Below are 15,575 nucleotides of genomic sequence, written 5' to 3'. Positions count from 1 at the left end.
CCCATGCTAAGATTAGTCCAACATCAAAGCAACAGAAAACCATGGGGACAGCCCTGCTTGGAGGAAGTCCTAATGCCTAAGCTGGAGGTGAATAAGGAGCTGTCCTTTTTATGCTAAACTAGAGGACCGGTGCACAAAATTCGTGCACTGGGAGGGGAGGGGGGTCCCTCAGCCTGGCCTGCGCCCTCTTGCAGTCCAGGAGCCCTACCCCTGAGCTCACCAGCCATGATAAGCAGCACTCCCCCTGTGGGAGCACACTGACCACCAGGAGGCAGCTCCTGTGTTGAGCATCTTCCTCCTGGTGGTCAGAGCGCATCATAGCGACCGGTCGTTCCACCATTCAGTCGATTTGCATATTAGCCTTTCATTATCTACACTAATAAAAGAGAAAAATAGGAATTGGCATACGGCGCTACCCTTTTCATTGGCTAATCAGGGCTATATGCAAATTAACTGCCAACTAAGATTGGCAGTTAAGTGCCAACAAGATGGCGGTTAATTTGCATATGTAGGCACAATGCAGGGAGGCGAAAGGGAAAGCAGGAAGAAGCCCTCTGCCACTGACAGTAATCGGAAACCCAGGGGGGAGCTAAGAGCTGGGGGGCAGGGCAAAGGCGGCCCTGGGGCCGCCTTAGCCCTGCCCCCCAGCCATGATTGGAGAATCAGGTGCCTTTGCCGCCCTGGCCAGTGATAGCAGGAAGTAGGGGTGGAGCCAGCGATGGGAGCTGGGCATGGTCGAAGCTGGCAGCCCCAGGAGCTAGGGGTCCCTTGCCTGGGCCTAAAGCAGAGCCCACGATCGCAGGGCCGCTGCAGCTGTGGGTCCTGCTGCCCGGGCCGGACACCTAGGCCAGAGGCGTTAGGCCTGGGCAGGGGCGGAGCCTGCAACCGCGGGGAGCTGGGGGGGGGGGGCGCGGAGCCGGGGATTGGGGGGATATGATGGTCCCCTTGCCCAGGCCTGAAGCTTGGGTCAGAGGTGTCAGGCTTGGGCGGGGGGTGGAGCAAGCGATCAGAGGGAGATGGGGGTCCCCTGCCCAGGCATGATTCCTGGGCCAGAGGCCTCAGGCCTGGGCGGGGGTCAGAGCCAGTGATCGGGGGGGAGATGGGGGTCCCCTGTCCAAGACTGACACCTCTGGCGGAGGCGTCAGGCCTGGTCAAGGGGCCGATCAGGCGATCGGAGGGTGATGGGGGTCTACGCCTCTGGCCGAGGCATCAGGCCTGGGCAAGGGGCAGAGCCAGCAATCGGAGGGGCCTGGGGGTCCCATGCCCAGGCCTGACGCCTGGGCCAGAGGCATCAGGCCTGGGCTGGGGGCAGAACCAGTGATGGGGAAAATGAGGGTCCCCTGCCCAGGCCTGACGCCTCTGTCAGAGGCGTCAGGCCTGGGCAAGGGGCCGATCCTGTGATTGGAGGGTAATGGGAGTCAACGCCTGAGGGCTCCCAGTATGTGAGAGGGGGCAGGCTGGGCTGAGGGACACTCCACACACACACACACACACACACACACACACACACCCAGTGCACGAATTTCGTGCACCAGGCCCCTAGTATAGTATAATCAGGTCAGACTGAATCAATGACCCAGGGCCCTCAGGCATTATCTAGAAGGTGCTAGAATGACTCCAGTGCTACTAAATGTCCTAGGGGTGGGCCAGACCCTTCATTATATCTGAGTCACCTCTCCAGGACCAAACCCAAACATGCACCAACTCTGAAAGAGCCTGAGAAGGCCCTGAGTGACAGCAGGGCCAAGAAACTAATGACCCAGAACTCTAAATCCAAGGCAATTCCTGGGCCCTGGTGGTGTTTCTCCCTGGTTAGAGCATCGGCCCTCTCATCCAAGGGTTGCAGGTTCAATTTCCAGTCAAGGGCATGTATCTGGGTTGCAGGTTCAAACCCCAGCCCTGGTTGGGGCACAAGTGGAAGGCAACCAATCGATGTGTCTCTCACATTAAGGTTTCTCTCTTTCTCCCTCCCTTCCTTCCACTCTCTCTAAAAGTCAATGGAAAAAATGTCGTTGGATGAGAATTATCAACAACAATAAAAAAAGAATTCCTGGAATCTCTTTAAACACACACGCACATCTAATCTCAAGACTTTATCGGTGAACTTGCCAAAGCAGTCAGCTCAGTCTGGCACACTGGAAAGATTTGTCAAACTATTTGGCTGGCACCGAGCAGCCCAGACAACCAGCTGACCAACAGGATTTTTCACTCGTCAGCCTGCTGTTTTGGCACCAAGTCACCCGGGATGAGCAAAATAAACAACACCATATATGTTGCTTCCTTGGGCAGCTCACCATCTATCTCATGGTATCAGTCATTATCTGGGCTGATGACTCGCAACTACACATAACCAGTCCAACCTGAAAAACAGACCCTCCAGTCCACATTCCCAACTGCCTGCCTCTGGCATGTGTGCCCAGGAAGTTTTACACTGAGGCCTGCCCTCAACCCCAACCACCTCCTTTGCAACTATCTTGTTCTTTTTACTGGCATCACTGTTCTCCCAGCTCCTGAGGCCCAACTCATCTGCATTCAGTACCTTCATCCTGATTCTTCTTTCAGAGTCTCTCCCAGATAGATACCTTCTCCATTCGCACAGGGACCCAGGTTAGGCCCTAATCGCCCCTTTAAAGGCACAGCTTCCTCCCCACTGGCAATGCATTGCCACGCCCAGCCCTCCTTCTAGCACCCACTGTCTAACACAGTGATGGCGAACCTATGACACGCGTGTCAGAGGTGACACACGAACTCATTTTTTTGGTTGATTTTTCTTTGTTAAATGGCATTTAAATATATAAAATATCAAAAATATAAATCTTTGTTTTACTATGGTTGCAAATATCAAAAAATTTCTATATGTGACACGGCACCAGAGTTAAGTTAGGGTTTTTCAAAATGCTGACATGCCGAGCTCAAAAGGTTCGCCATCACTAGTCTAACACATCACTCAGCTTGGTGGGGGGGGGGGGGGGGGGGGGAGCATTTAAGAATGTTGTGCATTTCTGTTTGATACTTTCCAAGGAAATTTCAGCCTGCATCATCTTATTTTCTCCTCCCCGCAAGCCCATAGGACAAGTAATTCAATGCTTGGAGAAGGGGTGTGGCTTGCCTGAGTTCACCCAGCTGGCAAAGGAGCAAGGAGCCAAAACCTAGAACTCCTCACTGGCACTCTAAATATCTTGTGCCTCCTCCTTCTTAAAGTGCAAAGACACGTTATTCTCAAGTGGATTCGGTTCAAAATTTTCTACCTAAAATTCAAAACCTTCTATCAGTTGATTTATTTCTTCCTTACCTAGTGGATCTTATGTCTCACTATTCCTATTTACTCATTTTTTCCCCCATTTTTCTTTAGCTTGGCTAGTCTCTTTTGTAAGCTCAATAATTATGATTTAGCACTGCTTTTTTTTAGCACTGCTTTTAACTGTAGTAATAGCTACCATGTCTTGAGCATTTAGAATGTTCTAGATACTATACCAAACTGCTAAATAATCTCATTTTATCGTCAAAACAACAGCTGACTACTAAGAGACCTACCTAATTTAACACATCCCAAATAGAACTCTTGATCCCCACCCACCTCAAACTTGCTTCCCCCGTGGTCTTGCTCATCTTGGTAAATGGAACTATCATCCTTTCTGTTGCTCAGGCCAGCAACTTAGACATTTGTTCATGTCTGTCTTCTATTCACACGTCATCCTCTAACTGCCCGTTGCCACTACACTTACAATATAGGCCCAAATTGTGTGCTTCTCACCCCTCCACTCCTGCCACCCTCAGCCAAGCACCATTATCCATGTATACCCAGACTGCCATAACTCCAACTGGCCTGCTTCCACTCTTTCTCTTGTATACTTTATTCTTCCCAAAGCAGCTAACGGGGATGCTTTAAAAATGCAGATTTAATCTGAATCCATTGGAAACAGCCCGGATGTCCCTAACAGGTGAATGGATAAACTAACTGTGGTACATCCATACAGTGAAATACTCCTGAGCAACAAAAATTTTAAAAATTAAGTACATGCGACAGCATGGATGAATCTCAAAAACACTATGCTGAGTGAAGAAGAAAATAACGTACCATGTGATATCATTTATATGAAATTATAGAATATCAAAACTAACTTAGGGTGACACAAATTAGCCCAGTGGCTGCCTCTGGGAGAGAGGGATTTGAATGGCAAGGAGCAGGAAGGAACTTTCTAGGGCAATGAAAATATTTTTTTGTCTTGCTATGCATTTGTCAAAATGGATCAGAATTAAAGGTCAGATTACTTCACAGTGTTAAAAATTACACTTTGGCAACCTGGCCCCCATTGACCTCTTCCAACTCTTCTCCTACACTTGCCCTCCCACCCCGCTCCCCGACCCATCTAGCCACCATGGTTGCCGGGCAGCTCTTGAACATACCAAGCCCTTTCTGACCCTGAGTCTTTGCACGCCCCACCTGGCACCCTCCCTCTGAGCTTCATGCAGGCCCCAGGCCCTGTCCCCTCCGCAGAGGGAGCTTTCTGGCACTCCTCCGAAAGCACTCTCATTTACTTCTCTGTTTCCATCCTGTGGGTGGCACTTACCACTTTCTGTTATTTTCTTATTTACTGTCTGCTTCTGCTCCCAGAAAGCAAGCTCTGCAAGAGTAAGGACCCATCTGTCACTGTATCCCCCGCATCTACATCAACGCCTGGCACATTACATAACAGTTTGTCGAATGAATGGGAAAAGTTGACAACTGTCACCATCTCCATTTTGCAGCTTTGCGATCTGAGGCTGGCCAAGGGTCAGTCATCTCCCCCGGGGTCCCACACCAGGATTCACACCCAGGCCGTCTGTCACCCAGGCCTGCATCTCAACCATTCTGAGGTCTTACTTCTGTTTTTGCTTCTTCGTTTTTGTACTGTTCACTCGCCCTGGCCTGGGCCTCTCCCCGACACTTCCACCTGCCCCAAGCTCATGATGGCTTCTCTCTCCATTGACTTCATGCTTGATCATTCACTTCATGTTTTTCTTTCTTTCTGTATCTGTCTCCCCAGCAAATGAGGGGCCCCTAGTGACTTTCCCTTCCTTTTGTCACTCACCACACACCTAGGACAGAGCTGGGCACAGGTACCTAACCAATACTCATGAACGTGATCCCTTGGAGGTGGGGGTGAGTCAGGTAGCCCTGTGGGTATGTGCAAATCCTGAGTTACATGACTCACTTTGCTATTTCAAAGTATGCTGACCTTAGCTTCCTTGGCATCCGGCCATTCAGTTTCAACACCAGCTTGTTAGGGCCGATGCAAATTAGAGCTGCCACCATCAGGCACCATGATATTACTCAGGTCTCCGTGCTGTACTTCTGGAATCTCCTGCATACCGCAGAAGCCTCACAGAAGGCTGCACAGGCTGAGCACGCAGTGAATGGGGACTGATCAGGATGGTGTGGGATTAATGGAAGCATCCTCGCGTCTTCCCCTGAGGTCACTTAAGGGATTACTCAAAGCTTTCTCCTAAGGTTAGGTGGTGTGTTATACCAAGTGGATCATTAGAGATATTATTCACACTTTTTTCCCCAAAGTATATGCATTCATCTCCTGATTAAAATAGTAAGCCCTGTGTCTGGGCCTCTGAATGCAAACAGAAGAAACAATTAAAGAAAGCCTTTAGTTAAAGCAGGCAGCAAAGCAACAAGAAATATAGTTAGAAAACATGACTGGATAGGCAATTGGTATTTTTTTTCTAGTTCACTACCATAAGGTGGACTTTTAGAATACAGCGTAAGTTTTAACTTCACAGGTTTTAACTCGCTGGTCTCACAATACTCATGGATTTCCTTGTGAGGATTTAATTCTCATTTGAGGAAGAGGAAATGGTGGTCAGAGAAGGTCGCCTCATTTGCTCAGACAAGGATTCAAAGTGGGTGTGACGTCACCTTGCTCCACCTTACAGCAGAAGTCCAAGCCATTAGACAAAGCACTGCCTGTCATCAGGCCCACGGGAGTTCATGGGAACCCCACTCAGCTACTCAGGGCTACCCTGCTTCTGACCACACAGCCTTGGACAAGTTACTCAACCTCTCTGAAAATCCTCTTTAAGACAAGATTTTCCTCCCTCCAATCTCACAGGTGAATATGAAATTCACTGTGAGTGTGAAATGACACATCCATTTAGTAAATACTGAGCATCTACTATGGATAAGGCTCGGTCCATGGACCTGGGATACGGAGTGAGCCAAAGTCCCTGCTTCATGGAGCTTCTATGGCCATAAAAGAAAACAGACAGGAAATGATTTAAAATGTACATGTGAGGGCTTGCTTTAGCAGCACATATACTAAAATTGGAACGATGTAGAAATTAGAGGAAATTAATTAAAAAAATAAAATAAAATGCACGTGTGATTTCCAAGGATTGGTAAATGCAGTAAAGGAAAACAAAACAAGATAAGATTATAGAGATGAGATGCTATTTTAGATCCAGGGCAGGGGATGGGCTAGTCAGGAAGGCTTCTCTGAGAAACTGGCCCTTGAGAACAGACTGAAATGAGATTTGACTACAAGCCATGTGAATACCTGGAGAAGAAAAGTGTGCGGCACAGGGGGTACCAGCATGCACAATTACATGCCAGAGATGAAAGCAATTCAATGTTGCGAAGGATTCAATTCCATTTCAATTACCACTAGGTGATGAACTGTCATAAGGAGTTTGGACAGGAGCTACCTGAGCAGAAATCTTCTGAAGCAGCCCATGGAAATACATGTCAAATGAACAAATAAATGGCAATGGGTATAATGCCCCTGTGTACGTGCACACACAAGTAAAAAAGATGAAAATTCAACCGTGTTAAATCTATCGATTATGGCAACATTGATCAGTGGATGGTCCATATGATTCCACTAACTAAGAAGTTTATCTCATATTTTAATACAAGTTTTCTCGGATACACTGTCACTATCACAGAGGTATTCATGGCCACTAGAGTTTTATATACTAGGTTCTGCCCAGTCTTCCAGAAACGCTGGCCCAGGTCCCAACATGTGTGGTTCTGCCAGCCCTGCAAGACACCATGGATAACTACAGTCACCTTCCAGAGTCAGGATGGTGACAGCGGAACTTCACATGGATATTTACCAGCAAGGACTCACGGGTACAGACACCAGGGGACAAGAACTCTGCAGTCTGAGCACGCCACCGGCTGTGTCATCACAGGCCCCCTGCACCCACCTTCCCCACATTCTGCCGCTCCTCCTGCTTGGCCAGAGACACCTCCCTGATTTCTTGTCCTGGCCTCGTGGGTTCTTCCCAGTGTCTCTGAATTTCAAATTCCCATCTTTTCTTTCAAAGGCCTCATTAAAATTCATCTTATCAAGTTGTCCCTATCCAATGCTTTCCATCCTGGGGCAGGGGAAGGCTTCCATCCTGAAAATGGCTGACCACTTTGAACTTGTTTTTCCATTTTTAAAATGTGTCTTTACACACTACTGCTGGATGCCACAACACAGCTGCAGCTCACAGACATGATCAAGTGGAGTGACAGAAGCCAGATACAAAAGAGTTCATACCGTGTGATTCCAGGTATAGGGCGTTTAAGAAAGTCAAGACTACTCTCTGGTAATGACATCAGAATAGGGGTTCCCAGGGATGGGGAGGGGGCACAAAGGAACCCTCTGAGGTGCTAGGAACGCTCCGTAGCTTTTTCCAGGGGGCAGTGGCATGGATGCATGCGCATGTAAAAATTCACCACCTTACTGTCTGATAGTAAGATTAAAAGTTAAAAAGGGCAGTCTTAGGAAGAGCTGACTTCAAAAAAATCCCAACAGGCGTTTCCTTACCTCTCTGGTATTTCTGGCACCTTCTACAACCTGAGTGGGGATCTCTTTCATCTTCCTTCCTTCCTGCAGGAAATTCTACTGGGCCATTCTCGATGGCCAGCTTTAAAACAATCAAGGGCATGAGTCTGTCCGTCTGCCCTGGGCCAGTAATAAAGAAGCTTATTTTGCTTTATGGCTTCCACAAACTAGAAAAGCCTTTGAACGTCCCTCTCAATAGGGGGACAATAAACATCAAGTGAGAGCAGGAGAAAGAACAAATGAAATCCTCTCTGAAGACCATTTGGAGGAACGGCAGCCCCTCCGTGGGTTATGCATACACCCTACGCGTTCTTTGATCCAAACCCCATGAGGAAGTTTGGGAAGAGAACACAGGATGGTGCACTGGAAAGAGAGCCCCCCGTGGGCCAGCTCTTCCCTGGGCAACCACCGCAGCTTGAGAAAGTTGCTAAGCCTCTGCAGGTCTCCGGTCCCTGCTAGTCAGGTGACCTTCCTTACCTTGCTCTTAACCCCAGGGAGGAGAATCAAGTGACATGAGGCCTACACTCTGGCAAAACGCGAACAGCTGAGACCAATGGAAAGTTTTTAAAACTGAAATAAAAGAGACGGTCTGTGAAAAGCCTCTGTTCCAAGAGCACTTTCACATCTGCTAAATGATTCGTCTTCACAAGAAGTCGAGGAGGTGGCACCTGGACTCCCGCGTCACCCAAGAGGAAGCTGAAACACAAGGCAGCAAGTGGGTGCCCAAGGGCGCTCGGCATGCAGAGAGAGAGAATGGCAGAGGCTCCAGGTTTTCACCAAGTAGCAGGGTCGTCAGCGCCTGCTATTCTGCCACCACAGGTGCCTGCGGGTTTGAAACCCATCAGGAGTAGGAAACCATTAAGAGTACAAGACCACTGAGCACTGTTCCTAAAGAGCAACCTTTCTCTCACTTAGAGACAAATGAGCTAAATCAGAAGCCACTGAGCCTTGGGAATGCGTGTTTCATGGGCACTGTATTGAGGATCCAGATCTTTCATCTGAGAAGCAGATGTTCTGATTGTTTCAAGGTACCTCCCATGTAACTACATTTTATCCTCAAGACTCCCTAGGGTGGGTCTAACGCTGTGGATTTACCTGAGAGACACAGGAGAAAATCCTGCCCTGGCGGACAGGTAACTAGATTTCTTAGGAGTAAAAAAAAAAAAAAAATTAACAAGAAACGAACAACACACACACACACACACACACACAAAAAACCCCACCAGCGCCACATCACAAAATGTTATTTGGAAGCATATGCTTCCTAAAACAAAACAGTCCTCAGCAGATTTTGGGCTGTTTTGCCCTATAAACTACTTTCTTGGTTACATAAAACTGCAAATTGCCATCTGAAGGCTTTGCAGGCTTGAATTTCCATCTTCCCTGGAAGTTTATGAGCAAACAGAATTAAACTTGGTCCTCTTTCTCTCAGACTTTTTGTACTGTGCCTGCCAAAGGAAACATTTTTCCTCTGTGTGTTGGCTCCACGATACCGCCTTTTAGAGAAGTCACCGCACATGAAATAACTGTGTGCTATAGACTTATGTGGCTAAAGACTGACTTCAAAAAAAAAACCAAAACATTTTCTTTACCCCCTCCGTGTTTTGTGCTTTGCTGTAGCAATACTACAGATCTAAAGAATCTCGGAAGAGATTTATTTTTTTAAATTAAATCTTCATCGTTGCAAGTATTACATATGTCCCCTCCCCTCCCCCCCCCATTGACCCCTCCTCTCCTGCCCCCACTGCCGGGCCCCAGGCCGTCACCACCCTATAGTCTGTGTCCACGGGTTATGCATATATGCATACAAGTTCTCTGATCCAAAGAGATACTTTTAATTGTTTGTGTTTGCAAACCCACAATCAATGGATATAAATACCTCCTTAAAAAAACAAACTCACGGCAGGAGATGGAAGAGTTATTACTGGACTGCAGTGAGGGATGCACAACTGCATGCATTTACTCAAAAGCAACTGACTGCACACTTAAGGGTGTGAGTTTTATGGCCTATAACATATACCGCAATAAAGCCGTTGAAAAGTGTGCCCATGATTCACAAAGTGAGAGGTTTCAGATTTTGAGTGTGATTCAAGTTAACATTAGGAGCATTGATTTTTCGATGCTGCCCATGTATTTATGGTACTATGGGACAACACAGTGTTCCTCTACAGCCGCTTTCTCAACTCTGGTGCTCCTGTCATCTGGGGCCAGACAATTCTTTGTTGTGGAGGGCTGCCCTGTGCATCATGGGATGTTTAGAATCACTAGTTGCCAGAAGCACTCCCCTCCCCCCCATTACAGTGGCCAAAAATGTCTCCCAATATCCCTGGGGGGATAGAACAGCTCCTGGGGGACAGTCACTGCTCTAGATGTTGACAAGCTGGAAAAGAAATTTGCTCTCTGAAAAAGTGGCTGACAAATAAATACAAAGTGCTGGGGGGTGCCTCCCCCTCCCCCGCCCAGCTACAAGAGGCTTGCTCAGGTGCCCCATTCACCCCGCCCAGGACAACACAGGACACTTCTCTCCCCGTGGCACTGCTGCCCCCACTCTGCAAATTATAGTCAGTGTTCTATCTAGACTATAAACCATTATTTTTTAAATTAAGGCTAATTGTATAGCCCTGTGCCCGTGTGACTCTCTAGGTATGGCACTCAGCCAAGAAACGAAGTCACTGCATTTTCCATAAATGCTTTGTGGCCACTGATTCCGAGACAATGAGTAAAGCACCAGACAATTCAACTCAGCCAGCGTTACCCCAGCAATTTCAGGTCCCAGGAACTTTGGGAACCTTCTCTCTTTTCATTTCAAGAGGGAAGTTCCCATTTTATAGATGAACTATTCAAGGCTCAGAGAAAAACTGAGTTGTGCCCAAGATCACACAAGTGGCAGAGCTGAACTTTTTCTTGACTTCCGAGTTAAAAATGTATCCCCTACTCCGAGCTTTAAGGGCTCACCATGGGCCAGACACCCTGCTGGCTGGTTGCCTCATACATATTAGCCCATTTTAAATCCTCATTGTTGAGCCATAAGGGGGCATTATTATTCCTACTTTACAGACAAAGAAATGGAGGCTGAGGTGAAGTCCTTGTCCAAGGTCACACAGCTGGATAGCCTGAAATTTGGAACTCCAATTACTTTGAACTCTGTAGTCCGGCCACTCCTCAAGTATAAATGGCCTATTTCATTAAGAATCGGTCAATACACTTTCATAGATAAATTACAACTGTAACTCAAGGAGATTTGTATTTGGGCTCATACTTTCACTTAGGGTTTCTTTTATAACACCATAAGCTCCGTCCTATGAACATCTGTGAGCTTCCTAGAACTGCATGAAACATTCCCTCTACCCAATTGTCAAAAAGCAGTCAAGCTAAAATTTCACTACTGCTACCCTAACAGTTAATAATTTCTCCAGTTTTTTCTTCTCTAGCTCATTCAGTCAGTCAATAATGACTTCACTTAAAATCTATTCAAACATATCAAATAATTTAATCACAATTAACATCCATGGTAGAAGCACCAGGAAGTAAAAGCAAGTACAGAAGGGTTCAGAAAACATGTAATGAGACGGCAGGACAAAGCGATAAAGGAAATGCAAGGAACCTGAGATTTGCCAGAAAAGTTGGGAGTTCATTTAAAAGTGATGTGGAAGACCTTTGGCCCTGGCGAACAGTATGTGCAAAGGCCCTGAGCAAGAAGGAAACCATGCTCGAATGACCCTAAGAAGGGGCCAGAGATAGCAATGGCCAGGCCCTACAGGGCCCTGTGGACTCCAATACAGAGAAATTAAAGGGTTCTAAGCAGAGGCAACACATGGACAGATCTACATTATTAATGATCACTCTGGCTGTGTCACAGGCCAGCCAAGTGGCTCTGAAGCAACCTTTGCCAGAAGACAGTTCAAAATACTCTACCCTGGATCCTGAAAAACAAGTTTTTCTTTTCTTTTTTTTTTTCCCCCTCTCCCCAGGGTGTGGCGCACCACCCTGGCTGTCAATTAGCTCACTTCTTTTTCTGTTTCACTTGTGGAGTTTAAAGGCCAGATCTTTTATGAGGTCTGGGACCTGTTTTTCTTTCAATAGCCCTTAGTAAAGTACCTCATCTCTTTCCAGGTCCCTCCTCATTCCCTAACCTCTCTACCCTCTCTGACCTTCCAAGGGGCTAGTCAATACCAAAAGGTAGGGTAAAATCTGGCCTTTATACAAAATGTAGAGACATGCTGAGGGAAAAAACCACGAATTCTGCTCTCTTTGCATCCTCTCACACCCAGTTAAGCAGTTAAAATGAATAAATAAATAAAAGCAAATCTGAGATAAAGTCACTCCCGGGGTGGTAAGATTCCTGGATTCCCCAGTGCCCTCTTGGCCACACACACACCCCGCAATCTGGAGGCCCCAGCCAATGGAGCGCCAGCTCCTGCAGGCACAGTTCCAACCTACAACTGCTTTCAGTTTCTCCACTACCAGAAGCCTCATGTCACCCCACTGACACTTCCTCCAGGAAGCCGTTCCTACCCCAACGCTGCTCCAGCTCAAGAACTGCCCTGCTCTGACTCCCAGCATCACTCTAAGAAAGCAGTTTGGTTTTGTGATGTCATTGTAATGAGTTCACTGCCCACTTCGCCAGGCCCCCGACACATGCACACATGGGCACATACACAGAATCTGGGTATCACAGCCAGGCATCTATCTAGCACAATGCCTGGCCACCCAGTTGAGACCCCTGTAAATATTTACTGAATGAATGAGCAAATACAAATGGACGCTTTCAGAGTCTTCCCAGGAGCAGGAAGAGAGGCCTTTATTGATAGGATTTTCCCTTCCTATAAATATGATTGTTAATGTGAACACGAAACACACAAATCTTAGGAAAGATGCTACATCTCACTCTTGGAAATCTGAAGGGCACATATGCTCATACATAGCTTCAGATAGGACCAACACGTCAGGAAAGTGTTCAGATACCAACGCAATAGCAGGCAACAGGGAGAGAAGGCTCATGACGGGAACCCAATAAGAAGCCAGGACAGACACAACGAGCCGACAAAGTTCCTACATGAGCCCACTCCGGTTGCTAAACAGCCAAGTCCACCAAGTAACTGACCTTGTTCTTGACCTTGCTCTTGATTAGACTAATGTCCTTCATAACCAACTCCTGGCCCTTCACCTTTCTTAGGAGCACGCCCCCCACTTTTTTTTGCATCCCTTCTTCAGAAATGCCAATCATGAGACATTATTGTATCACAGTTCCAGTTTCCTTGGATGAATTCAAAAAGGATGAATAATATACTAGTATTACCCAGGCCTGAACTAGGGTCTTGCTACTTGGAGTGTGGTCAACAAACTAGCATCACATCACCTGAGAGCTGGTCAGAAATCTCAGCCCTTCTCCCCCAGACCTAGTGATTTACAATCAACCTTCTAACCAGCTCCCCAGGTGACTCCTGGGCACATTCAAGTTTGAGAAGCACTGAGCTGGATCTTACATTCATTCAACAAACATTTATTGACCCAGTGCAGGGCACACAGAAAGTGGTCAACCTATACATGAGAATGTGAAAGGTGTGGGGAAAAGGTACACAGACGTTCCACTGTGGTTGAGAAGCTCCTGTAAAATACTAAAAACAGCATGGACCCGGGAGAGAGGTTCTCGCAGGATTAATCATCTTTGCACCAAAATTCAGAAGTGGCCAGGGCGGCTCGGCTACGGGAATCTGGAATCTGGGAACTTGACCCTGTGTGTGCAGCGAGCGAGAGAAGACGTGGGAGGTGTGTGACGGTGGCTCTTCCCCGACTCAGCCACAGGCCGCAGGAGCTGACAAGGCCAAGTCCCCGCCCCCCTCAGCTGTCACCCTGTCAAAACAAAGCCGCTGCTGACAGCGCCGGGCCAGGCTGCCCCGCGGCCTCGGGCCGTCCTCCCGCCGCGGGAGCACGACGCCCACATCTGGATCTGCAGCGGAGGGACTCCGGGGTGCCGAGAGCTGGGACGGAAAGCAACGTGTGTCCTCGAACGGAGCAGCAGCGCCCGCCGCGCTGGGCTGTCACCTTGCCAAATCCTGTTTACACCCCGAGCAGCTGGGACAGCGTTTTAACTAAACAAGTAACAAGACAATCATGACGGGGCTGTCACCGCGCGCCGCAGCGCCTCCGCCCTCCACGGAGAGCGCCTCGGGCTCCGGGACCCTCGCCTCGGGCTATACCCACCTCCCTCTGGGCGCGTTCCGCCCCTTCTATCTCCCAAAAGGCGCAGGGGGTTCCGGGAGCCTATCCCACCCTTCCTCCCTCCCTCCCCCAGCTCCTCCCAAGGGGACACGGGGAGAGGACGAGCGAAGAAGGGGCGCTCAGATCCCTCCTCCCCAAAGATGTTCCCTTGGCCCTGGGGGCGCGCGCCACACAGTGAGCACCGTTCCCCTCTCGGGAAGGCGCCCGCGGCGAGCTCCTACAGAGCAACAAAGCCCCAGGGCAGCCCGGGAGCGCGGGCACCGAGGCAACTCCTTCCTAGGCGACGGAATGCAAGGCTCTCCGTCTTGGGGAGTCCCCCCGCCACCCCCGCCGCCCCTTCTTGCAACTCAACAGCACCCGTGTCCGAGAAGAAGCTAATTGGGCGCGGAGGACAACAGCACTTCCGCGGTGCAGCGGCCCCAGGCGGGAGGCGGGAGGCGGGGCGCGCGGGGCAGGGAGGGGGCGGGGGTCCCGCGGGCTGGGCCCGAGCCCCTCGGGCGGCCGGGAGCGGCGAGCGCGTACCTTGCAGGCGGAGTACACGCCGAGTTTCTCCAGTTTCTTGGCCCGCGGAGCGGAGCGCAGCTGCGCCTTCTTCAAGGCGATTCGGGCCGAGCCGCCGCCTCCGGGTCCTTCGGCCGTGCCCGCCGCCGCCACCGCCGTCGCCGGTCCGCAGGCGCCCGAGCCCCCAGCGGCGGCGGCGCACGGGGAGCCCTGCGGCGGCAGCGGCGGCGGCGCGGGGGGCTGCGGGGGCAGCGCCCCGAGCCCGGCCCCGGCCCCTGCCCCGGCTCCTGCCCCGGCTCCGCCGCCGCCCGGCCCGGCCCCGCCAGCCTCGGACATGCCGCCCGCAGCACCGCAGGAGGTGCCGAGTGTCAGGCGCCGCCGCCGCCGCCAGGGTCTCCCTCTCGGGCTCTGGTCTCAAGGAGAGCGAGACCCTCCCCCCACGCCCTCCCGCCCCTGCGCCCACCCCCCTCCCCGCCCCCGCCTCCCCCGCGCGCCGCTCGCCCCGCTCGCTCCGGCCGCGGCCCGCGCTGGTGGCGGCGGCGGCGGCAGCTGCTCCCCCAGGAGGGAGGGGACTAGCGGCTCCGCGGCCGCCGCCGCCACTGCACACGCCCTCCCCGGGTTCCCCTCCCCGGGGCGCCGCTCTGCGCCCCGGCTGCGGACATGTTCCTCGGGACGAGGGTGCGTGCGGGCGCGGCCAACCTCTCGGGGATGCGGAGCCGGCAGCACCCCTTCGGCCTCTTTCCCGCAGCCCGCGGGGTTTGCGCGCCCCCCCCCCCCTCCCCGCACCTCTACACCTAGCGCTCCCCCGCCAGGGGGCGAGGCCAAGCGCGGGTGGGGTGGAGGGATGGGGGGCGGGGGATCGGGGGCTGGAGCCCAGGCACCTGCTGCCCGCCTGTGTCTCCGCGCCCCCCATAGCCGACCCCCGCGGTCCCCAGCAGGGGGGCGGGGGGCGGGGGGGCCTGGGGGGTGGTAGCGGCGGGAGGGAGGGGAGACTCCCATTTGTTCTTCCACTTTGTTCCACCCTCTCAG

The 15,575-nt window shown here is 50.7% G+C and overlaps 1 protein-coding gene across 1 annotated transcript in view; it reads right to left on the bottom strand.

Annotated features, from left to right (window-relative positions):
* Positions 1-14,882, bottom strand: part of KAT2B (lysine acetyltransferase 2B) — a gene marked incomplete at its 5' end in the record, with an annotated part of 88,609 nt that extends 73,727 nt beyond the window's left edge. The window contains one exon of the mRNA XM_081106137.1: positions 14,568-14,882. Coding sequence (XP_080962263.1) covers positions 14,568-14,882 — 315 coding nt within the window. The remainder of the gene's footprint in view (positions 1-14,567) is intronic.
* Between the last annotated feature and the right edge of the window lie 693 nt (positions 14,883-15,575).

Source organism: Myotis nattereri (assembly GCF_964212035.1).
Source record: "Myotis nattereri genome assembly, chromosome: 14".
In the NCBI taxonomy this organism is placed as follows: Eukaryota; Metazoa; Chordata; class Mammalia; order Chiroptera; family Vespertilionidae; genus Myotis; species Myotis nattereri.
This window is presented reverse-complemented; position numbering and strand designations above follow the sequence as displayed.